At 41.6% G+C, this 24,173-nt stretch overlaps 1 protein-coding gene across 3 annotated transcripts in view; it reads right to left on the bottom strand.

Moving 5' to 3' along the window:
* Positions 1-469: 469 nt before the first annotated feature.
* Positions 470-24,173, bottom strand: part of LOC121510992 (signal-induced proliferation-associated 1-like protein 2) — a 211,792-nt gene continuing 188,088 nt past the window's right edge. For 2 of the 3 annotated variants that reach the window (XM_041789446.1, XM_041789448.1), the window contains 5 exons: positions 20,160-20,379; positions 13,904-14,035; positions 5,889-6,006; positions 3,860-3,935; positions 470-1,682 (listed from right to left, as the gene is read on the bottom strand). In XM_041789446.1, coding sequence (XP_041645380.1) covers positions 1,536-1,682; positions 3,860-3,935; positions 5,889-6,006; positions 13,904-14,035; positions 20,160-20,379 — 693 coding nt within the window. In that variant the 3' untranslated portion in view covers positions 470-1,535. The remainder of the gene's footprint in view (positions 1,683-3,859; positions 3,936-5,888; positions 6,007-13,903; positions 14,036-20,159; positions 20,380-24,173) is intronic. The other variant, XM_041789447.1, reaches the window with a different exon arrangement.

Genomic DNA, 24,173 nt, shown 5'->3' with positions numbered 1-24,173 from the left:
TACCACTTTTCGTGCCAATTCTTGCCAATTTAATAAATTTTTGGTTATTTTTTGGCCACTTTGATCTAATTTTTGCCACATTTAACCCATTTATGTTCTTTAAAAATACAATTTCAACATCTTTTCCACCATTTTTTTGCCATTATTCAGTAATTTAAGCAATTTTTCACCCATTTATAATATGTATTTAACAAGAGTCATTTTCATTTTAAGAAGGCTATTTACAACACAATTGAATAGAAAGATATTTGTTTCTTCAATAAGAGTGGTTATTATTTAAGTCAAGTATAAAATATGGTTTTCACAGCTTAACTTCACAATGGACCATGGTTTTTCTGACCTCCATGGGCCCCCAGTTTGGCTGGGTCCCAGAAACCTCCCCCTTTATCCCTCCTTATTGATGGCCTTGTCGCCACATGACTATTCTTTCTTTTTTTTTTTTTTTTTTAAAGATTTATTTTTGGGCCTTTTCATGCCTTTATTTGATAAAGTAAGGACAGTGGATAGACTCGCAAACAGGGAAGAGAGTGAGGAGAGACATGTGGTAAAAGGCCAAATGCCAGATTTGAACCCACACCACCCGCGTACGTAGGTAGCGCCTTAGACCACTCGACAATCTACGCTCCCTCCAAATGACCGTTCTTGAACGTGCATCAGTGTGTTCAACCACCTTCAGGTACAGTGGGGGTCCCCAGTCTCTGGCACCTTTATTTTGGGGGTCCCGGGCTGAAAAGGTTGAGAACCCCTGGGTTAAGGTGAACCTTACATGTCTACTTTAGTTGGAACATTACTGGTTTTGACCCGGGGTTTGGTGCAGAACTTGTGCCTAGCTGGTGCAACATGCTGCAGAACTCCAGAAAGAAAAGGGTCTCAGTTAAGCTACATTCATTTTCACCTCCTGCTGTACGTTTCAAGACCGCCACATGTGGATTCCTCTTGGTGCAAGCAGACAGTAAGTACCACTTCATTTAGTCCAGTACATTCCTCCCCCTCCTCCCCCCTCTCTGCACAGAAACAGCTGTGTGACAGTGTGCGCAGTATGATACAGTACAGCTGAGTATACAGTACAGTAGACTGACGGGACATACGTAGGTAGATTAAATGTTGACTACAGTAAATGAGCTTTACATTCCACTACTGTAAGAAGATCCCAGGGACTCCAGTGGGGCCCCCAGGGGTCGCCTTGCTTGATTCCTCTCCAGGACTGGAGATGAGGAGGTTTCCCAAGAGTCTCGTTAGCCGGTTTGGAGAAACCGTTAATGTCAGAAACAGCCCTGCAGTTCAGAAAGGAGAGGATCCCAAAACCAGAGGTCCAAATAAGGAGTCAGTTTTTCTGCACAGGGCTGCTCTACAGTCTCCTGAGCTGGGCGTTTTACAGAGTCTGGGGGCCAGTAAAGGTTTGCTTTAAAGTTTGGATCATCCAGGAGTCTTAAGTAGAATTTGAGTGGGTGCCCAGGAGGAGTGAGGGTTGTCTCCATCTCTCTCTCTTGCTCCTCCGTTATCCTGCAAGTTTCCCTCTCCTCACCATCACTCTCTCAGGGTTTCTTGTCGATTGTGTGAAAGAACCATTCTGTGAACTTCCTGAGCTGAGCTGCCGCCGTCTGGCTCTCCTCCTGCAGACGCATGTTGTCCTGTCTCAGGTGCTGCACCTCCTCCTGCAGCATGGCCTTGTCCTCCTTCTCCTGCAGACACAAAGAGGCAAACTTTATTGACACTGTGTTGTTGTACATGCACTCCTGCATATTTCTTAATAATTAAAGGCAGGGGTTTTCAAAGTGTGTGAGAGTGAGCCTTCCCTAAGAGAAAATTATTCATTCGGTGGACCCCCACCCACATAAAGATTCAGACTGAAAAAAAAAACATGTTTCCAAACATTTATGTCTAATTAGAAATATTCTTAACATTTTTATATCTTTGATATTTTGTCCTGCCAATTTTCTTAAACATCCATCTTTACCAGGTAATCAGTTATTTGGTTTCACTAATGAATTTATTGCCAATACTACCTGATTATTCTGCTCTGATAATCCTTAAAGCAGCGTTACTCAACCAAAGAGCCAAACTGTTGAAAAATACCTCTGCTTGCCACAATCTAAGAGGTGAAAAGTGGCAAAAACAGCTTGAAGTAGCAATAAAAATAAGTTAAAGATGGCAAAATTGGTCAAAAAGCAGCAACAATGGGTGAAAATGGGCAAAAATTGGGATAAAAAGTGAAAAAAGATGGGTGAGAAGTGAAAAAAAATGAGTAACAGCTGGCAAAAAAATTGTCCAAAGGTGGCAAAAACAAGGCAAAAAAAAAAAATGAGTAGAAAATGGGGGAAAAAGCAGTCAAGAGTGGCAAAATGGGTAAAAGTAGGGAAAAAAGTGGTATTTAGTGACAAAAACATGCTTAAATGGGCAAAATTGGCAAAAAGAAGTGGAAAAATAGGGAAAAAGTAGGAAAAAAGTGGTATTAAATGACAAAAGGATGCTTAAATGGGCGAAAAGTGGTAAAAAAAAATTGAAAAATGGCAAAAATTTAAAAAAAGGCAAAAATGGGCAAAAGTAGGAAAAAAGTGGTGTTTAATGACAAAAGGATGCTTAAATGGGTTAAAGTGGCAAAAGAAATGGTGAAAAATGGGCAAAAATTAGGAAAAAAGTGGTATCTAATGACCAAAGGTAGCATAAATGGATAAAAAGTGTCAAAAAATGGTATAAAAGGGCAAAAAAGTTTCCCTTTTTTCAGGTTTTCTGGAGTAATAATATTAAAAATGAAGACTTAAAGAGCCACTAATAATCACACGTTGAGTATCACTGCCTTAAAGTAACTATCAGTCTGTTCATTTTGCTCCATGCACAGACGAAGTTAGCAAAGAAAATCACTTTTTTCTGGTTTATGGTTCCACGCCTCCCCTGAAGTTCTGTGGCGCCCCCCAGGGGAGGCCCGCCTCACACTTTGAAAACCGCTGATTTAAGGTCTTTGCACGCTGTTATTTTTAGATGCATTTTTGGAATACACAGAAAGTCCAATGCATTTATTTTACTATTCACTTTGAAAATTTGCACTGTGAAGTAAAAGCAGTGAAAATGATTCTGTGATTAAATAATCAAGCTAAAGTCAGTGATTTAAAACATGCCTCTTTGGCTCCATTTGGTTCCCTAATCATCACAGTTAGAAAATAATTTCATCAAATAAACTTAAAAAGTGTACCGAAATGCAAAATGATGGAACTGTGAGCATGAGGGAATTCAGCGACACTCTGCCTTTTTTATTTTATCATCTGACAGCTCTAGTTAGTTCAGATCTGCAGCTGAATGCATAGAAAACTAAAACCCAGGAACCTGAAGCTTTAATTAGAATGAAGACATCCAGCCAGCAGCTTCACTGAGGGAGTCAGGGAATGAAGAAGTTAACAGTTATTGCTCAGGAGAAGTTAATCAGCTGGAAGCAGAAAAATCAATATTACACTTGTGTACTTGTCTTGTTCAGAGGGAGGTTAGCAATGCAAAACACTCACACAGAAACACACACAGCGGGACAGGAGGAAAAAATAAAAGGATACAGGCGAGGTTGATAAAAGCCCTGCTATTACAAGAACATCCGTCTTTCGTCAGCAGCGTGTAAATGGGAGGCATTAACATGGTAAAGCAGCCTTTTCTCTTCCCTGATAAAAGTTCACTTCCTCCTTCTTTATAAGCACATTAGTGGGGCTGGGGGTGGATGGAGGGGGGGTTGTTGGGAAACAATAAGGAAAGGAAGCAGGAAATTGAATTAAAGTGGACGAGTCTGTATTACAAGGAGCTCAGGGCGTCTGTTCTTCTGAGACACATCAGAACGTAGAACAATTACAAACGGAGCTAAAGAGAGGGGCGCTCTCACCTTTCTGAGGTCCTGCTGCAGCTGCCTGAGGATCACCTCCAGCTGGTTCACTTTGCCGGTCAGCGTGGACGGCGAGCTGTTGGCGGGAACACAAACGAAGATTTGATTAAATAAAACACGACAACTTCTGGTAATGGGCGATTAATGGAGTTAGAGTTTCAGTTAAAGCTTTCCAGACACTCATTTTGGCATGTGTGGTCCCTCCCTGCCTTTTTCTCATCCTCTCCCACTAAAACAGCTCTCACTTTAATTCAAGTGAAGAGCAGAGGGAGCCAGGCCGGTTAGTTTGACAGGAGAGAGCTAAAGGAGATGGAGGACAGGCTGCCATTGAAAAGGAAATATAAAAAGAAACATCACAAATGTTTGTGATCTTTTAAAGTTCAAGCATTAATGTAGATTTTATTACATTAATGTGTAATCATGTACAAACCCATGATGTTGAATCCATCAGGAGGAATTAAACCCATCACTACAGGCTTTCTGGTTTCTAACAAGTGAAGTTGGATGTTGTTGGCTGAAAAGAGGATTGTTGTGAGCTGATTATAATCACCTTTATTAGCCAGCATAAGCCCTTACTTACACTAAAGCCCACTGACTTTGAGATTCTAGCTGATTTCTTCTGGAATATCAGTAAAACCGACTCTGGGATATTTCCCTGACAGATGAGGCCAAACAGGATCTACAAATCAAGGAGCAATATGGCACAGTCGACCTATCTGACCCAAGGTTTACAACTAAAAAGCTGGCAGCTGGCAGTTTTGCAGGACACAAAGTCTAGTTTGGACTAGTTCCGTCTCAAACCGTGTTACTGTGGTGTTAGTCCAATGCTGAGACACTGAAATCAGTGTCATTTCAGTTGGATGAAAGTCTGGTTGATGCTTCTGCAGCACATCTATGCTGCAGTGACCTCCACTAATATTAACAACACATATTTGTGCACTAGTGTGTTCATGTCTCTCTGATATACTCCATCAAAACGCTGCTCAGCAGCAGCATTTTCATGCCAATGCCACATTTTCAGCTTGTTTTGGTACAAGAAACCATTGCAAATCAAAGTAAGTGTGTTGTAGTTGGAGCTGATCAATATTGATCAGCGGTTGATTAGACTGCAGTTATTGCAGTTGTTCAGCCTCTGAGGGAGACATGGATTAGGAAATGCAGGTCTGAACTGGTGTGCCTTGGGAATCTGGCTGGACCCCTGAAAAACCCCAGAGAATGGACCCTCCCCAGTTGTGATTTATTGATGAGTGTGTGTGTTGGATCAGTAGCATTGGTGCTAGCATCCTGGCTAACAGTTACCTCATTTGGCAAGCTATTATTGAGTTGAAATAGGTGTTGAAATGATCATTATTCATGCTACTTTTTACCAAGTTAACCAATTTTTCTACCCATTTTGCCACTAATTTTGTCAACTTAAACCATTTTTGCCACCTTTTTGACACTTTCAACATGTTTTGTCACTATTAACCAATTTTTTGGGCCCTTATGCCAATTGTTGAACATTTTTGACTTTGTCTTGCCACTTTTTTGCCAATTTTGCCATGTTTTATCCTCACTTTAACCCAATTTTGCCACCTTTCAGGCACCTTTTACCCACTTTTGCCACCCCAGTTGTCTGGGCCCCAGAAACCTCTCCCCTTTATCCCCCTTATGGGCCACCTTGACTGTATTATTATTTAAAAGTCTATTTTGTATTGATATGAATATGGTGTGCCTTGAGATTTTGGCTTAACCTTAGGTGTGCCTTGGGTGAAAAAAGTTTGAAAACCACTGCTCTAGAGTATGCATATTATGGTTGTAGGTATTACAGCGACTGTTAGTCACCTGGTGGTTACCCAGGGAACCAATCACAGGGCTTGTGGTCTGCATAGTTTCAACATGTGTTGAAGAAGTGCACATTGGCTACGTGTAGCTTCAACACGCAAAAATGCATGTTAAAGGTCCAGCATGAGTTGGAATAACACGGGGATTATTCTAGGAACATGTAAGTGCTGGTCTTAAATGTATGCATGTGTGTGTTAAGCCATACTCTGCTCCCAGCGCTGCTCCCTCCGCCTCCACCACCCGTCTGGTCAGCTCTCTGGAGATGTGCAGAGCCTCGGCCCTCTGCATGTCCGTCATGGTGCAGAAAGACGCCACGCGCTGGTCTGCAGACAGGACAGGAGACGTCACATCGTTATATTTCAATCATCTATGGCATCAAAATCAGGAAACGTGTCCTTTCATGGTGACAACATGCAGCTAAACAGAGCAGAAGGACACACATGCATGCATCACAGACAGGATGAGGAGCTTCATTCATGCTTTTATGAATGAGTGAGTCTGGTGTTTGCTTTCCTCTCACACAGAGAGGTCTATACGCAGACGATTAGGGACAAGGTGGAACATTTCTACACGCTGCTCCCTCTGCCCCGCCCCCCTGAGCTTCCTCTGACAGCTGTTTGGCTCATATTGGTCATGATCCCACAGAGCTGTGAGGCAGCAGTCATGCTTGTTTTACCATATCAGACCCTTAAGCTCACTCAAAGCCCCATGGAAAAGCCAAACTTGGCATGTTACACTTAGGGACTGCTCAGTTTTGAGGCGTAATGCTCCTTTTTCACTACAAATCACTCTCTCTCTCTCTGTCTGACACTGAAGATAGAAGAATCTGCATATTCATAGAAAAGATTAAGGAAACCCGTCCATTCATTTAGCCCCCAAATGAAAGCTAATCCACTCCAAGACAAAAGCTGATGGAGCCCGGAGTTTCTTGTTCAGACGAGGCGGGGGATGGAGTTTTAATTTACATATGAATGAGTGTTTTTGTCTCATATTCCATGGCTGCATCAGAAAGATTAAAGACTTCGAGGAAAGCAGAGGATACAGCCTGTCAGTTCGGTGTGACCTGATGTCCAGATTCAGTGGACCAAACAAGAGGAAAGATTAAACTGCAGAGAAAACATGACAATCAATTTGTACAAACTTTCAGAGCTGTATGGACTTCCAGAACGTTAAAAACACACCAAGGAGTTGACAGGAGGATATTCTAGGAGCGCACAGAAACACACAGAATGAATTCAAACAAGATTTCCCTCCATTTGGAGTGTGTGGAACATCTATCATCTGACAGGCCGGGTACTCCAAGCACTTAACACTTCCCCTCCATTCTAACAAGAATCTGGACCCCCTACCCCTGGACGTGAACCTGCCAAAGGGCTAAGTGGCAGGGACAAGGGCTGAATTAGCCTTACACTAGCCCCATTTACCCTGCATAATGCTGAGGCATGACTGGTGCCCCTCCCCAGTCTCCTGCTGGCTTGCACTCATGTTGCTCCAGGGTTAGCCGGGCCTGAGCAGTGACACATCATTTTACAAGAGGTTTACCAGAAGTGCAATCTAACCGAGCCAGCAGGATGGAGAAACACTCAGACAACATGACGAACACTTTATAGATGTTTGGGCTGATTCTGAGTTTGCACTTTGGTCAGACAGAGCTCTCTAAGGGCGCATTCACACCAGAGCTGTTTGGTCCACTTTAGACGAACTCTGGTCCGCTTGAAAACAGGGGGTCTCGGTCTGCTTCCAAACGAATCCTGGTGCAGTTTGTTTGAGGTGTGAAAGCAATGCGGACCAACTTGTGAACCAAAGGCAGGAAGTGGCATAAAGTGTAATGATATACGGATTTATATGTGATTTAATACACTCAAATACATGTCGGTACCTCTCTTTGCGTCTCTGTAACCATAGCAACACATCGTAGTCCGTGCTGATTTATTTGTCTCATGTTAAGAACGACATGTTGGACAGCTCACCGCCTCGCTGGCTGCTCGTAATGGCCCAATGCAAAAGCAGAAACCCCAAGACAGCGTAAATTCTGTGTTTTCATTGTTTATGTGGAAAAAAGACCGGTGGAAGGAGTTTCATCTTCCTCTACGCCTTCTTTTCTTCTTGGTCGCTGTTTGTTCTTGGTGGCAGCGCCCCTAGCGGGCAGAGGTTGTAGGTGTTCAGACGGTTTGGTCCGCTTGACCAAGAGAGCAGTGTGAATGTGAACTGAACCAAAGGAAAGAGCAACAATGCTGCCATTTCTGTTCCAAAACGGACCGAGTCCCCCAGACTATCAGGTGTCAAAACGACCTCAGACTCCACCTTTGTTTTAAGTGATTACATTGATTTACGCCATCACCCTGCTTGTCTGCATACATCAGCAACTATCGGTGCAGAAGCACACCTCTGCTATCCATGCCAGAGCTGAAGCAGTGTTCTGGGCTTTAGTGGGGTACGTTTTCGCCCTCCCACTGGTCTAAAAACTCGGCTCTGGGGGTCAAACATGCTTGATTCTAATTAGGTCAAATGTGTTATTCAATACAGTGAGGAGTGCATGTACAAAATGACTCACTGTCGCCCCCCATCTCTGGGTAATGTTACAGCATTTGCACATTTCAGGATTCCATATTGAGGCCCCGTCCACACGGAGATGAATTCAGAAGTATACGCTAAAGTTTTTTGTTGTATCAGCGTTTCATCTACATGGAAACGGCGTTTTGGGAGGCTGTAAACGCTACTTTTTGAAACCGGATCCTTGAATGAACAAATTTGTAAACGCCTACCGTTTCATCTCTGCATCTTTCTTTTGACGATTATGTCACACATAGCATAGCCCACTGACACCGCATGCATGTGTCCTACCAAAACAACAATGGCGGATTGCAGGGCCGTGTTCGTGCTGCAGAAGCTACTGAGCTTATTCTGGCTTTGACGGCTAAATCTGAGCTCCTTTACCATCACCGAGAACAGCAGACACCAGATGTTCTTAAATCCACTGTGGAGAACAACCAGAAGGGTTGTGTCAGTTTTCTGTGATCTTCTTCTCTCTTTTGGTGCATTTTCCTTGGCGGCGTTGCAGAGCCAACAGAAATATGTCGTTTTTGTCTCCGTGTGGACACGGCCTGAGTGGCTCTGTCTGTGTAAGCAAACCAGTGAAGGTTAACAATTAAGGTAAGAGATTTTCTCAACAAACTTCATTTTAACTTTGGAATTTGTACTCTGTTAAACTAAGGGTAACGTAATCCCTGATAAGATTAAAATGGGTTTTAGTGTGAATATCGTTGAGGATCTTTTTGCTGGTTATGACGTTAGCCTAACCATGGACATAAGGGACTTCCCTTGGGTCATAAAAATATGAAAAAATCACTTTTGCAGCATTATTTCCAGCAGGCCATAGAGTCAAGTCCTGCCATAAAATTAAGATCAGCTGATTACATGCAAGCCTTCATCCGCTGACGGCCAGCTGATTCACTCCAAGCACGCTATTGGCTAACCACACTCATGCTGACATATTTAAGCTGCTCTAGCCTGGCTATTCATTCCTGTTCCCTTTGCTTTTTTAAAAAAATTACACTGTTGTCACTTTACACCAATTTTGTCCAAATTTTTCCCCATTTTCATCATTTTTTCCCACCAATTTTAACCCATTTTTTTTTACCAATTACTATTTTAAACTCTTTCCACCACTTTTTTTCTGCCTGTTTTTGCTTCTTCAAAACCGAATCTCGCCACTTTCCTCCTATTATTGGCTCTGTTGACCCATTATTGCCTCTATTAACCCCATCAACTACTTTTAATGCCCATTTTAATTACATTTCACTTTTTGATCTGTTTTCATCAGTTTAACCCATTTCAGCCAATTTTTTGCCTCAGCTAACCCTTTTTTGCCAGTTTATATACATTTGTATCCTATTTCACCAAATTTTCACCAATTTTTGGCACTTTAAAGCCATTTCTGACATTTCTTTATTCCCCTTTTACCACTTTATACGCCGGTTTTTGACATTTTTAACCAATTTTTGCCATTTCTTGGTGAATTTTTTTTGCCACTTTTTAAAGTTTTTTACACTCCTAACCCATTTCTGCTCCTTCTAAAACCCAATTTCACCACCTTATCCACCTTTTCTGCCAGAATTAGCACATTTAAATTCTGTTTTTAAGAAAAGGGATTTATATTTTTAAGAGGACTCCTTGCTACACAAATGAATAAAAAGATATTTGTTTCTTTGATAAGAGTGAATATTATTCAGGTCAAATATAAAATAAGGAAACCACAGAGTAACTTTACAGTGGACCATGATTTTGTTAGCCCCAGTCTGGCTGGGCCCGAGAGAGCTCTCCCCTTTATCCCCCCTTATGGACGGCCTTGTCTCCACATGACTATCCTTGAATGTTCATGGTTGTGTTGAACCACCCTCAGGTCCAGTGGGGGTCCCCGGTCTCTGGCATCTTTATTTTGGGGTCGCGGGCTGAAGAGGTTGAGAACCGCTGCCTTAAAGGACAAAATAACGTATGACTAATGTGATTTTAAAATCTTAATGCATCAGTTTTAGGCCGTAATCTCTTCCTGATCACAGTGTTACTGAAGGCAGCCCTGCTTTAAATATTTCAGAACAGAAATTCTGCATATCACATCTTTAAATGTATCAGAGCATTGTTCTTTAATTCCCTCCGCTTCTGCACTTCAATCAGGATGGCAGAGGGTTTTCTTGGATGCTGCACGCCGATCTGATCTGTCTGTTTGCCTCCTGAACACAAACAGTCTCTCCGGACGTTCATGAACAAGGTTATGGAGCTATAAATGCTTTACATCTGTGGCAGCTCTCTCTCCCCCCGGCCCCAAACGGAGCGGGTTAAACACACGCGTCATAATGGCAGCCTGGAGCCACTTTCTGCTCAGCAACAGGGCTCGGGTTTACACAGCGCTTTTCTGGGCCAGCCGGCCTGCGTGACAACTGCCTTCTCGCTGCCAGTCAGACTCTGCATCATCTCCTCTGATTCCACTTCTTTTTAAATGATACGCTCGCGGCGATGCGGCAGAAAAATGTATCAAAGAAGGAACTGCACAGAGGATTCATTAATTATGACAAATGAACGGTCACATGCTACGCCGCTTGCTCACTGGTCCCGGGGTCAGACGCAGTTCAAGTGGAAAAGAATCTCGTGGCATGGAGGCGTTTCCGTGATGTATGGGGAAACACGATGGCATGAAAGGAACTTAAAGAGGAGAAAGAATGAGCAGAAATGGTGACCATGAAGCAGCTGAGACATGTCGATATTTATTCATCATCTTTATAAAGGAGAAAGAATCCAGTGGCCTACATTCAGAGTTTACCGACTAAAGGCAGATGAGAGATACATTAGCAACGATTATCAACCAGAGAGGGCTCAGAGGAGTCGTCAGATTTGCAGCTCCTCCTGATGCGCTTGTCTGCAGCTTCCTGAATCCTGCAGCCCTACAGCGAGATGTGCCTTTATTTGCTGACTGTCTGTGCCATGAATGCAGCCTCCAGCAGGGAGCCTCAGGTCTATTTATCTGTTTTACTGAGCGTGGGAGAGAGTGAAACCAAACAAAATCTGTCATCCTCTCACAGAGTGTGCAGAGGTGTGAGCCAACTTGTTTGTGCTTTGGAGATTAGCTGCTTTGAAGCAATCAGAAATAAAGTTTGATCTGTCTGATTCTTGGCTCGTTTGATCTCTCTTTGCTCTGCTCAACATTTGCTGCTCTGCAACCGTTCAGTTCACCTGTTAGGACAGGGGTTCTCAACCTTTTTAGCCCGCCACCCCCAAAATACAGGTGCCAGAGACCGGGGACCCCCACTGGACCTGAAGGTGGCTGAACAGCCAGGAACGTTCTAGAATAGTCCTGTGGAGACAAGGCCGTCCATAAGGGGGATAAAGGGGGAGGTTTCTGGGACCAGGCCAAACTGGGGGACCATGGAGGTCAGCAAAACCAATGATATTTAACCTAAATAATAACCACTCTTATCAAAGAAACAAAGATCTCTATCTGCTCATTTGTGTAGTAAATAGCCTTCTTAAAATGAAAATAACTTCTGTTAGAAACCTTTTTAAAATTGGGAAAAAAAACTTGCTCAAATAAGTTAATAATGGCAAAAATGGTAAAGGTGGTGATTTTTAAACATGACATAATGGGTTAAAAGTGGCAAAAAATAATCAAAAATTGATTAATTTGGCAAAAATGGGCACAAAAATTAGTACGAGGGATTATAAAGTTGCTGAAATGGCTTTAAAGTGCAAAAAATGGGGGAAATTAGGTGGACTGGGATGAAAAATTGATATAAGCTGTCAAAAATGGTATAACTGTGGTTAAAATGGGCTAAAAGGGGTTGATAGAGGCAAAAATGGGTCAACAGAGGCAACACTAGGTAGAAAGTGGCAAGATTTGGTTTAGAAGTGGCAAAAACAGGCAAGAAAAAGAGGTGGAAAGAGTTTAAAACTGGCTTTAAAGTGTCAAAAACTGGTGAAAATTCGCTGAAATAGGATGTAAAGTTAACGTAAAGTCTCCAAGATTCTCCGGCTCATAGTTGGTGTTTCTCTCTACCAGGTGAATTTGCTTCAAGCTAATTGGTCGACAAGCTGAGCTGCAAAAGACGCCACAACTCAAATCCTGGTGATGCCATCAGCTGGCTTTAGTCAAGCAGAGACAGGCTGCAACTTTTAAACCTATGGCTTTCAGATGCAGTCAGATATGAAGAACTTCAGGGTAGTTTCACCAGAAACTTGAGTTTGGATTAAAGTCTAGTAAATATCAAACGGAGCAACACTGTTAGTACAGGAGGACAACTAAGCAACACTAGACATGCATCACTGTCCATCCTGAAGCAAACATCCACCATACTGATGATCTACTAGAACCTTCCATCTCTGCATCACATTCAAGTGATAATCCTTCAATCTGCTGCTCATACTGGCTCTGCAGTATGAGTCAAAACTCTATATTATTTCTGAATCATTCAGCCCTCACTGACAGTCAGACTAGAAAGATGAAAAGTTCCTGCATGCTACCTAGGACAGTGGTTCTCAACTGGTGGGTCGAAAGCTCTCTCTAGTGGGTCACTAAGGAAAGAAATGTGACAAACACCATCTACAGAAGCCCTAAGAGGACATACAGTAATTTGTATTTGCAGTTTTTTGTAGGTTTTCCTACGATAATGAGTAAAATTCAGAATTTTTCTAAAGATTTTGAAATCTCTCTTTTGTTGGGAAATAAAGCTGCTTTACCCACGATACTGGAAATTCATCTGGGGTTACCAAACTTCCATGTTATCTCTGGAAAATAGATTAAAATAAGTTGTATGCATGCAAATCCTTCTGTAATGATGTTTTTTACATGTTTGTTTTGTCCTGTCTCTTTTGTTTTCTATTTAGATTCCAAAAATCAACATTTTTTTGATTGTTCTTATGTCTTCATGGTGCAATGGTAGCCAAGAATACTGGTTAACCCATATTCATCAATAAATGAAGAATATAATTTTTAATTTGGGTCGTGGTTTCTCTTGAGGAGGAGGAGGATCCTGATGTCTGACCAGTTGAGAACCACTGAGCTAGGACTTCTACTTTGCTGTGGCATCAAAATAGTTGCTAAAATCATTTGATTTTCATTGAAATTTCAGATTCTGGAAGCGTGACGACCCTGGCACATCTTCTAAGTTAAAATAAAGTCAGCCATTATGTCCAGGAGATGCACGTCCACCTTTAGGATGCAGATTCTGTGCATAGACGTTAATTTAAAGCTTAACAGTTGACAGCAGATGGACTTCAATCCTGCTGATCACATTTCTGCTCCACAAATCAACACACACTCTCTGACACTCAAACCAGAACATTTCTGATGCAAACATCCAGCTCCACACCTTCATGTTCCTGATTCACATGCAGAATCTGAAAACAGAGATCAGCAGTTTTTGATTTCAGGAGGTATCCTCCGTCTCAACCTCCTCGAGTGAAATCATACAGACTTTCAAGTTTAGAACTCAGCGCTGTGCCTACACTGGGAGCTGCTGCGCTTTCCTTCAGAAACAGAGGAGAAAGGAATCCTACGAGTTCTACCAAAGCACGAAGGAGATGCTAGAGGAACCACACACAGAAGCACACACAAACCTAGGAGCTAAGCAAGCTAGTGCTAGCAGATTATTGACGGACAAACACAAACACACGCTAAAGCAGCTAGGAGGAGGTTAACGGGGCGTCAGCAGCTTCAGCCAGGCTCGTTACCTTCAAAGGCTCGTGCTGCGTCAACCAGGTGAGACCAGTCCAGGCCCGTGGCAGTGTCTGGGAGGGGCATGAGGCCCGGGTCGCTGAACTTGGACCTGTCCGCCAGGGAGCCGTCAGAGAACCAAAACTCACCTGCAGAGACAGGCGGGCGCTTCGATCAGTGTCTGAGCCAGGCTCACGGAGAATCTCTGAGTCACCCGCCGGAGCAGGGGGGAGGGGAGATAGGGGGGCGTAGAGGGGGAGGGCAGGGGTGTTTTTAACTAGTCAAGGCTGCTGAAACTTGGATCAGGACCAGAAATCACAGCTGAGTGGTGACACACAGCAGCTCTTAATATTCTTACCGTAAAGAAATAAGAAAAGTCAGTCACCATAGCGGGATTATGAAACGTGATCATTCTGTTAGAACAATAACGAGACGCCATTGGCCTTGTGGTTCCACTGTGACCCCTGTTTAGAGGTCATCCTCTGTCACCATAGAAGCCTGGTTCAAGTCCAGACAAAGGTTTCTTTCTTGCATGCCATTCCCCTCCCTCCTGATCTCAGACTCTAACCCAAGTCCTTACTTTCTAAACAAAGGCAAAATGCACAAAAATAAATCTTCAAAAATAAATCAAAGCAAATCTGTGTGATACCACAGCAGAAAAACAGTCCTGGACCCCCAATGTTGGTCAGTTTTATCCTTTCATTTATCAGACAAACTGCTCTCAACTGTCTGAAATGTGCAAAAACATCCCCGTATACTGAGGTTGTCCAAATGTTCCATCCTCTTAAATCCCAAACTGGTCAAATCTCCATCCTTTCACTGAATGATGACATCAGAAACACACAAACCTCATGACCTTCAGGAGGTTTCCCTGGCTGCCCTTAGCTCCACCCATTTTTCAAATGTTGCCAACATATTTGTACAACTAGAACAGCGTGTCGAACTTTTCCTGTCAATGTTGGAGAGTTCAAACAATTTTCATATTTTTGTTGCTGTAGTATATACCTCATAAAGCAGATGGATACGCCCGTTTCTGTCTTTCTCACTGGTGAATCCATCTCGAAAAGCTCCCGTCTGAACTGTTTGGGCCGGGTTAGAAAGTGAACGGACCAATCAGCAACAAGGGGCTGGTGCTTTCAGGTGTGACGGAGTCGTGATGTAAGCAAGGAGCAACAAGGGGCCGGTGCAGTTATGGCGGGAGAGATTAGCGTGGATGCTGCTAAAGCGCCAGTTTTATCAGAAGATTCTAAACCCATATTTGCTGCTTTATCCCTTTTTGGCCACCTTTAACCAATTTTTGCCTCCCCTTATCCACTTTACACCACTTGTTTTTTGCCAATTCTTGCCACTTTAACTCACTCTATTGCCATTTTTTTTTACTGATTTTGCCATTCTTATAACCTCTTCTCATCATTTTACCACCAATTATTCCCACTTTTAATACATTTTTGCATTTTCAACCCATTTTTTTTACAATTTCACACTTTTTAACTGCCAGTTTTTGCAACCTTAAATACATTTTTGCCATGCAACCCAAAAAGGGATAAAGCAGCAAATATGGGTTTAGAATGGGTTGAACATGGCAAAAATTTGCTCAAAGTGGCAAAAATTAGTGGAAAAAATGATCTCAAAGTGGTTAAAAAGAAGAACAAAGAACAGCAGTGAGTTGTTTTCTTTTCAAAAACCACTAAAGTCATGTACTGACTGCTACAGTCGCCATGGTTACCGTTATGCAGTTCTCTATGGAGTTTACTCCTCGGTAGCGGCTACGTCACGTGTTTTGTTGCTCTGATTGGTCTGTAAAGATGTGACAGACAGAACGTTCATCCAATCACCCTCCGAGTTTCTATTTAAAGGCTCTGCCATTCCCAAATGCCGTCTATGGGAGGTTTACCAGATGGTGTGTCAGGTTACTTTAGAAGTAGACTTCACTGACTTTCACAAATATGTTGGAAATATCTGGAAAAGTTGGAACTTGCGACTCGTGAAATCAGACGGTCTTTGTAGATTCTGACTTCACTGATCACTAAAATCCTGGAGATTTGATCATTCTGAAGCGCTGGTAACCAAAGAGAGCAGAACATTTTGACCTTTAAAATAGATGGAAAAGCTGCAGATGTTTTTGCACAGGAGTTTGTGTGTAACTCTTTGATGGTTAAACGTGAAAAGTTGCTCCATATAGACTCGTACTAGGTTTCAGGGTGGTTTGATTCTTACAAGCGTCATAAAAATCTGGTGCACTGACGTCCATTTGTTGGTTCTTTACAGAAAAACACACCCAGATATGAACCATGTGCTGCCATAAGCTGAGTGATGATTTCTGGTCCACATCGCCCCGCCCTAGTCTCACCATCTCTGTCTACTGATATCTGAAGTTCTCTTCTTGTTTCTGCACTGAAACAACTAATCTCGCTGAAGCAGACAAACTGTTGAACTTTAAGGTCTGTGTATGTGACAGCAAACACCCATCTCTGCATAGCGCTCGCCCGCCACTGTCTGAGGGGCGATAAACGACTTGTCTAAGTGAATGTCTTCATGTTTCAATCAATATCTTCTTTCCCTCCCCTCCGTCAGCCCTGACAGACAGCGAGTGCAATAAACAAGCTCCCATTCTGCAGAGAGGCGTTTAGAGAAGCATGAGTGGAGGAGTGGAGAGGAGACGGAGAGAGCTCGAGGTGATGCTGACACTCTCTTTTCAATTTACGCAGCGTCTCAGAGCCTGAGTGATTCACTGTTTACCAAATTGGACTGTTTCAGTCAGAAAAGAGAGCGCCTGTGTTCTCAACTACCCTTCAAAACAATCGGGAATCCATCAGGCTGACAGCCAGAAGAGGCTAAAGAGAGAAACAGCTTTCCAAAAGCCATTTTCTATCTAACGACAGCAGCCGGAGACGGATGAGGAGCGGTATGGAAATGAGAGGGGAGGCGGGCACGGGCAGGCAGAGGGACGAATGAGTGAGTGAAACATAATGTGTGACAGACGTGGTGACTCTCCTGATGGAAAAATAAGCATGTTCATGTCACAGATGTTACAGAGCTGCAGCGGTGCAGGCAGACACATCACACCGCTCATCACTGATCCACATCCAGCGGTGACAGCTGTCTGCTTAATGCAGACGCACCGACAGGCCCAAAGCAAGGTGCTCTCCGCCTCGCCCAGGTCCAATTAGCTGGCTATATCCAGGAGTGTTTCTAGAGTGAGTACCAGTCGTGCTAATGATATCTGTGGGACATGAGAGGCTCTTCAGACGAGTGTCTACATCCTGGCTCTTATCTGGTGCCACAGAGGACGGATGATAATCCAAAAACATCATGCAGAGAAAGTCGATGAGAACGCTTTAACCACTGTTTCTAACAGAGCCTCTCTGCAGGAGTAGACCGCATTGACACCTGGTGCTAAGGTGCATCCTGAGTGATCCAATCACAAGCTCACAAACTTAAGCACAGACATGAACTCTTCAGGCTGATTGGCTACATCAGCGGTTTTCAAACTGTGAGGCGGGCCTCCCCTGGGGGGCGCCACAGAACTTCAGGGGAGGCGTGGAACCATAAACCAGAAAAAAGTGATTTTCTTTGCTAACTTCGTCTGTGCATGGAGCAAAATGAACAGACTGATAGTTACTTTAAGGCAGTGATACTCAACGTGTGATTATTAGTGGCTCTTTAAGTCTTCATTTTTAATATTATTACTCCAGAAAACCTGAAAAAAGGGAAACTTTTTTGCCCTTTTATACCATTTTTTGACACTTTTCATCCATTTATGCTACCTTTGGTCACTCAATACCACTTTTTTCCTACTTTTTGACCATTTTTGCCACTTCTTTTTGCCACTTTTCACCTCTTAGATTGTGGCTCTCTCAAATGTATTTTTCAACAGTTTGGCTTTGGTTGAGTAACGCTGCTTTAAGGATTATCAGAGCAGAATAATCAGGTAGTATTGGCAATAAATTCATTAGTGAAACCTAATAACTGATAACCTGGTAAAGACGGATGTTTAAGAACATTGGCAGGACAAAATATCAAAGATATAAAAATGTCAAAAATATTTAAAATTGGACAAATGTTTGGAAATATGCTTGATTTTTAAAAAAATCTGAATCTTTTTGTGGGTGGGGGTCCACCGAATGAATGTTTTTCTCTTAGGGGAGGCTCACTCTCACACTCTTTGAAAACCTTTGTCTTAAGTCATTATAAAAAACTGCAAAGGATTTCCTCAAATGTAATGACAGGATAAGACTGATTGGATAGTCAGTTGAAATACGAGCCAATGAAATGACTAACTCCTGTCATTAACGGCCGTCTGCATCGGCCAGAGCAGCAGCTCCAGTTAGCAGCTCCTGCCGTGTGGAAGACGCACACGTATGTGGAGCTGTACTGCTAACTTTAGCAACACAAAGCAATTCAATTTAGTTGCATTGCTCAACCTTTTTAGCTTTACTGTTTCCATTTAACACCAAGCAGGTGAAACAGCAGGGTTTCCTCTAGTAAAGGGGTTCTCAACGTTGGGGTCGGGACCCCATTTGGGGGTGTGAGGGGGTCTCCAGATGCCTTAAAAAAAAAAAAAACTAAGAATATTATTTAAATCACACTGTTGCCACTTTACACCAAATTTACCAAATTTTAACCCTTTTTCATCACTTTTTAACACCAATTTTAGCACATTTATGACACCATTTGTGTCTATTTTAACCCTTTCCACCACCTTTTTCTGCCTGTTTTTGTCACTTCTGAACCAATTCTCATTTTCTGCCTATTGTTGCCTCATTATTGCTACTATTAACCACTTTTTACACCCCTTTATGCCCATTTTAACCACAGTTATCCCATTTTTGCCAGTTTATATCAATTTTTCATACCAGTCCACCTAATTTCCCCCAATTTTTTGCACTTCAAAGCCATTTCAGCCACTTTTTAATCCCCTTTTACCACTTTTTGTGCCTGTTTTTGTCAATTTAATCCATATTTGATTATGTTTGGCCACGTTTATCTTATTTTTGCCACTTTAAACCCATTTATGTTCTTTAAAAATACAATTTCAACACCTTTCTCCCCAATTTTTGCCATTAATAACTAATTTAAGCAATTTTTCACCCATTTTAAATATGTTTTAAGAAAGTTATTGTCATTTTAAGAAGGCTATTTACTACATAAAAGAATAGATAGAGATCTTTGTTTCTTTAACAAGAGTGGTTATTATTTAGGTCAAATATAAAATATGGTTTTCACAGCTTAACTTCACTATGGACCATAGTTTTTCTGACCTCCATGGGCCCCCAGTTTGGCTGGGTCCCAGAAACCTCCCCCTTTATCCCCCTTATGGACGGCCTTGTCTCCACAGGACTATACTTGAACGTTCCTGGCTGTTCACCACCTTCAGGTCCAGTGGGGGTCCCCGGTCTCTGGTACCGTTATTCTTGGGGTTGCGGGCCGACAAGGTTGAGAACCACTGCTCTAGTAAATGCAGGATTTCTTGAATGTATATTTATTTAATCTGAAGACTGCAGTCTAGCAGAGAGCTAGGTTAGAGACCAGATGAAATGGTTGGAAAGGTTATTTCATGACAGCTGTTTAAAGCATTCATAGAAGACAGCACATCTGACACGCTCTTAACTCTCTATTTGCACGTTGTGATGTTTTACAGCCGTCACATGTCGGCCTCAAGCAGCCTTAAAAAGAAACGTGTCATTCGTCTTAAATGTGGAGAAAGCCCTTTAGTTATTCATGCTAATATCAGAGCTAGCTTTAGCCGCTAATCAGCCACACTCTCACCATGCTTGTTATTGCTGTAGGCTTCATTTTTACTAGTATTTTATGGCGTGTTAGCAGCGTTTATAACATGAATCTCTCCGTCTGTTTGACATTGTTTAAAGAGACTCCCATCTGCAGTGAGTTCAGAGACTTCTCTGGTAAATCACTGAAAAATTAGAGAACATAAGGCTTCATAATCAAAGTTTTTATGACAAACTTCTGCCCATATTTATCCACTCCTGATGTCTCACACAAACCCCCTTTCTTTCTCTTTTTTCTGCTGCACGTCCTCCACACATTTCCCTTCTTAAAGGTTAGATTACTGGTTAATAAAGGCACTGTAAGCTACTTATTTATGAGCTAATAAAACAAGAAGAGTTGCCATTAAAGATGCATTTGAAGATGCTTTCTTAGCAGAGCCCATTTGTTTCAGGATCACCCAGGATGCACGTTAACACCAGGAGTAAAAACGATGGTTCCTTCTGCACCGCCACGCCCACAGAGACCGCCACCGTCTGTACTTACTCCGCAGGTTGGAGGCTCCCTGGTTGTGGACCATCCGTGGAGGCAGCGTGCTGTGGTAAGGGGGCGTGGTGCTGAAGAGGATGTCGTTGGGCATGGCCTGGTCCAGCATGGAGCTGTGTGAGCTGGCGTAGGACGATCCTTTCCGGTTGCTGCACACGCTCTCGTCTGACAGCGTGCGGTACAGAGAGCGTCTCGGAGACAGGCTGTCCACGGCTGACACCTGAAAAGAGGAGGAGAGGAAGAACCTGTCAGCAGAGAGTCAAAACAACACGGAGGATGGAGCAGAATGACCTCCAAACGCCAAGCGATGACTCGACGCAGCACGTTTACAGACAGAACATCAGGGAGCGGTGTCAGGAATCAATTACCGAGTCTGCTCGGAGGAAAATGCAGATGGAGCGAGCACAGCTGGAGAGTCTGGCAGGAGAGGGAATGAGATGGGGAAATATGAGGGGATGCAGGGAGAGATGGGGGACAGGACATGTGGAGGTGGTGACAGAGGTCGCTGCACCGACAGCTGAGAGTCACCAAGCCGAGAGTGAGGAGGAAAGAGGACGATCTGCCATTGTTCACAGGCTTGCAGTCGCTTTAGCGACATGATGCTGATTGGTCCAGCCATTCTCTGACTGAGAACAAATGTCTGACCAATCTGGGAACATCATCAGCGCTGGCTAGAAATAAGCGATGGTAGAGGAAGCAGACTTTCTCACTGAAAAAACTCATTCAGCTGACTTCTTCTTTTATGAGCCGAGAAACAGACAAAGACCCAGACAGCACAGCTCAGTGAAGCTTTCAGCTTAGTAAACGTACACAAAGAGTGTTTTCTGGTTCTGTACAGTCTTCAGAGATGATTTATAGAGGTCAATGTAAGGAAAGCAGAGGTCAAAGGTCAACACGAGGTCAGGATGAGCAATCACAAAAGCTGAGTGAGTGAAAGCAGCTCCATCCTGAGGGGAAATCACAGAGAACAGACGAGAACCACGCTGCAAAGACCCTACAGCACTGATCATCAACTGGCGGCCCGGGGGCCATATCAGGCCCCCCAAAGCTTCCTGTTCGGCCCCCGAGAGATCATTAAATTCACAAAAGGAGGAAAAGAAGATGTTGTGGTTTAAAGAGTATCCTCTGGCTTTAAACGTCTGCAGCTGTTAAATCCATCCCACAAACAGTTAATATGAAATACTTTTAGAATGACTCAACATTCATCTGTTTTGACAGAAATTTACTTTCAGTCACACTTAAAGGGGTAAGGTTGGCAAGTGTTAGAAAAATAATGAGTGATAAATGGTAAAATGGGTTGTTGAGTGGCACAAAGGGACAAACATTGGTGAACAAGTAGTAAAAACAGGAAAAAAAAGGGTTAACAGTATCAAAAAAAGGTTAAAAGTGTCAAAAATAGCAAAAAAAGTAATGAAAAGGGGTTGAAAAGGGTCAAAATAGAAGAAAAGTGGAACCAAGAGGATAAAACCTGCTGGAAAAGTGGTTTAAAAGGAATTAAGAATGGAAAAATGGGTTAAAGAGGCAAAGAGTAACAAAGATGCACAAATAGCCTGGCATAGCTGCAAACAGGGGTTAAAGGGTGTCAAACATTGATTTAAATGTTGAAAAAAATGTAATGAAAATGGGTGAAAAAGTGTCAAAAATGGATAAAAGAGTGGAGGGGGTAAAACATGCAGGAAAAGTGGTTGAAGAGGGGTTAAAATCTTGCAAAAATTGGTAAAAGAGGAAAAAAGGGGCAAATTTATCAAAAAGGGTTAAAAGTGTCAAAAATGGGGATAGATAGGGACAGATCTCACTGGTAATGACTAAAAATGTCCTGAGTTTTGGAAGAAAATACAAATACTAATAAAATAATATGTTAATCAGAACAAAATATTGATTTAATTTTTCTTTATTTTGAAGTCCGGCCCCCAGAGACTGTGTCAAGACGAAATCTGGCCCTTGTGCAGATGTACTTGATGAGCCCTGCTCTAGGGTTACCAGAAGATCTCTTGTTTAAACACACAAACCCACAATGAACGATCCGATCCATGACTGCGCCGGTAGCTGACATAAACATTACAGCAGTGACATCAGAAACACCACTGATGATACGCTGGGCAGATGGCCAGATGGGCTAATGTCTACCTTTGGCTTCCAGCTGTAAGCCACACCAGGCTGGTATCCCCAGCAGCCCACACCCAGCCGTCTCACTTTCAAAGACGGATCTCCCACAAACCCCAGCGTGCAGACGTAGCAGACATCTTTCAGGATAAATACAGGAATTCAAAGCTGCACACGTCCACGCGGAACATCTCACAGGCTTTGACTTAACAAGCTTGTCTCTTATTGCACTTTTCCCGCCCAACTTTACAAGATTAGACCTCAGAAGGTTCTCGCTCATCAGCACAACTTTAAACAGGATTTGCTGCTCTCTCATGTGGAGCAGAAATAGCTCCGATTTAGAGCTCCAATAAAGGCAGTCACGGCAGATGAAACCGTTGGAAATACAGCGCCGTGTTTCTTCAGGAGTCGTCGTATTTGTTTCATCTGCAGCATCAAACCATCCCTCCCTCTCTCTCTGAGCACATCTTGGCATCTTTAAGCGAGCCTGCTGAGCACATTACACACTAAATATTTGATTTATCAAACCTGAAAGATTAAAGACTATTTCTGTCTAAATCCTCCTCAGCTGGCAGCACTTCCCCCTGTGATTTAGGCTCCAATCTGTGTGAATTCTCTGTACAGCAGAGACGCTCTTATCAGACGAGGCCAGGGCAAAATCATAATCATGATTATTGTGACTAATACTGACGTCATGATCTTAGAACAACAGAAACCACTGAGTTTACATCTAAATCACAGGCATGTATCCCGCTCAAACACTCTGGAGACTTTTACTTTGAAAACAGGAAATGAGCAGTGAAACTAGAGCTACCACCTGATGGTTAGATTCCTCCACAGGTACGCCATTGTTGGTTGATAAGGTTATTGCTTACTCTCAGGAAAAGTGTTCAATCTGGGGTGTGGGACACCCCAGGGGGACACCAAAAGCAAAATGTTTCATAATATTTATCTTTATGATAATCATTGTTTTATTATAGTAATAATCAATTATTATTATTATTATTATTATTATTATTATTATCATAATTATTATTATTATAACTTTTATTACTTTAATACTTTTATAACTTTTATTATTTTTTATTGTTAATATTATTACGATTATTATTATTAAATTACTGTTATTTTTATTGTTTTGTTTTATTTTTATAACATTTATTACTTTATTACTTTCATTATTTTTATTGTAATTATTATTATTATTATTATTTTTCATAACTTTTATTATTTTGATTATTTTTTTCATTGTTATTATTATTATTACTATTATTGTTATTTTTATCATTTTTTAAATCATTTTATAACATATATAACTTTTATTAATTTATTACTTTTATTATTTTTTATTGATGTATTATTTTCATTGTAATTTTATAATAATAATAATAATAATTATTATTATTATTATTATTTTCATTGTAATTTTATAATAATAATAATAATAATAATAATAATAATAATAGTAATTATTATTATTATTATTATTATTATTTAATACTATAATTTTATCACTTTATTACTGTTATTATTTTGATCATTATATTTTATTATTTTCATTATTATTATTATTATTATTATTATTTTGATTAAATTTTTTTTAACTTTTATTACTTAATTACTTTTATTATTTTTCTTACATTTATCATTGTTATTATTATTTTTATAACTGCTATTACTTTATTACATGTATCACTTATTTTTTATTGTTATCATTGTTATTATCATGTTTACTGTTATTACTTTTATTATTTTTTATTATAATTATGATTGTTACTATTATTATTATTAATAATTTTATTATTATTAATCAGTGCTGAGTTTTCATAATAATAAATCATTGTGTACAGTCTAGACCTGACCTCTCCGGAAAGTGTCTTAAGATAATGACGGACAGATTAAGAATAATAA

This window comes from Cheilinus undulatus, linkage group 6 (genome assembly GCF_018320785.1).
Source record: "Cheilinus undulatus linkage group 6, ASM1832078v1, whole genome shotgun sequence".
In the NCBI taxonomy this organism is placed as follows: domain Eukaryota; kingdom Metazoa; phylum Chordata; class Actinopteri; order Labriformes; family Labridae; genus Cheilinus; species Cheilinus undulatus.
The sequence above is the reverse complement of the archived record's forward strand: the minus strand, read 5'-3'. Positions and strand labels throughout refer to the sequence as shown.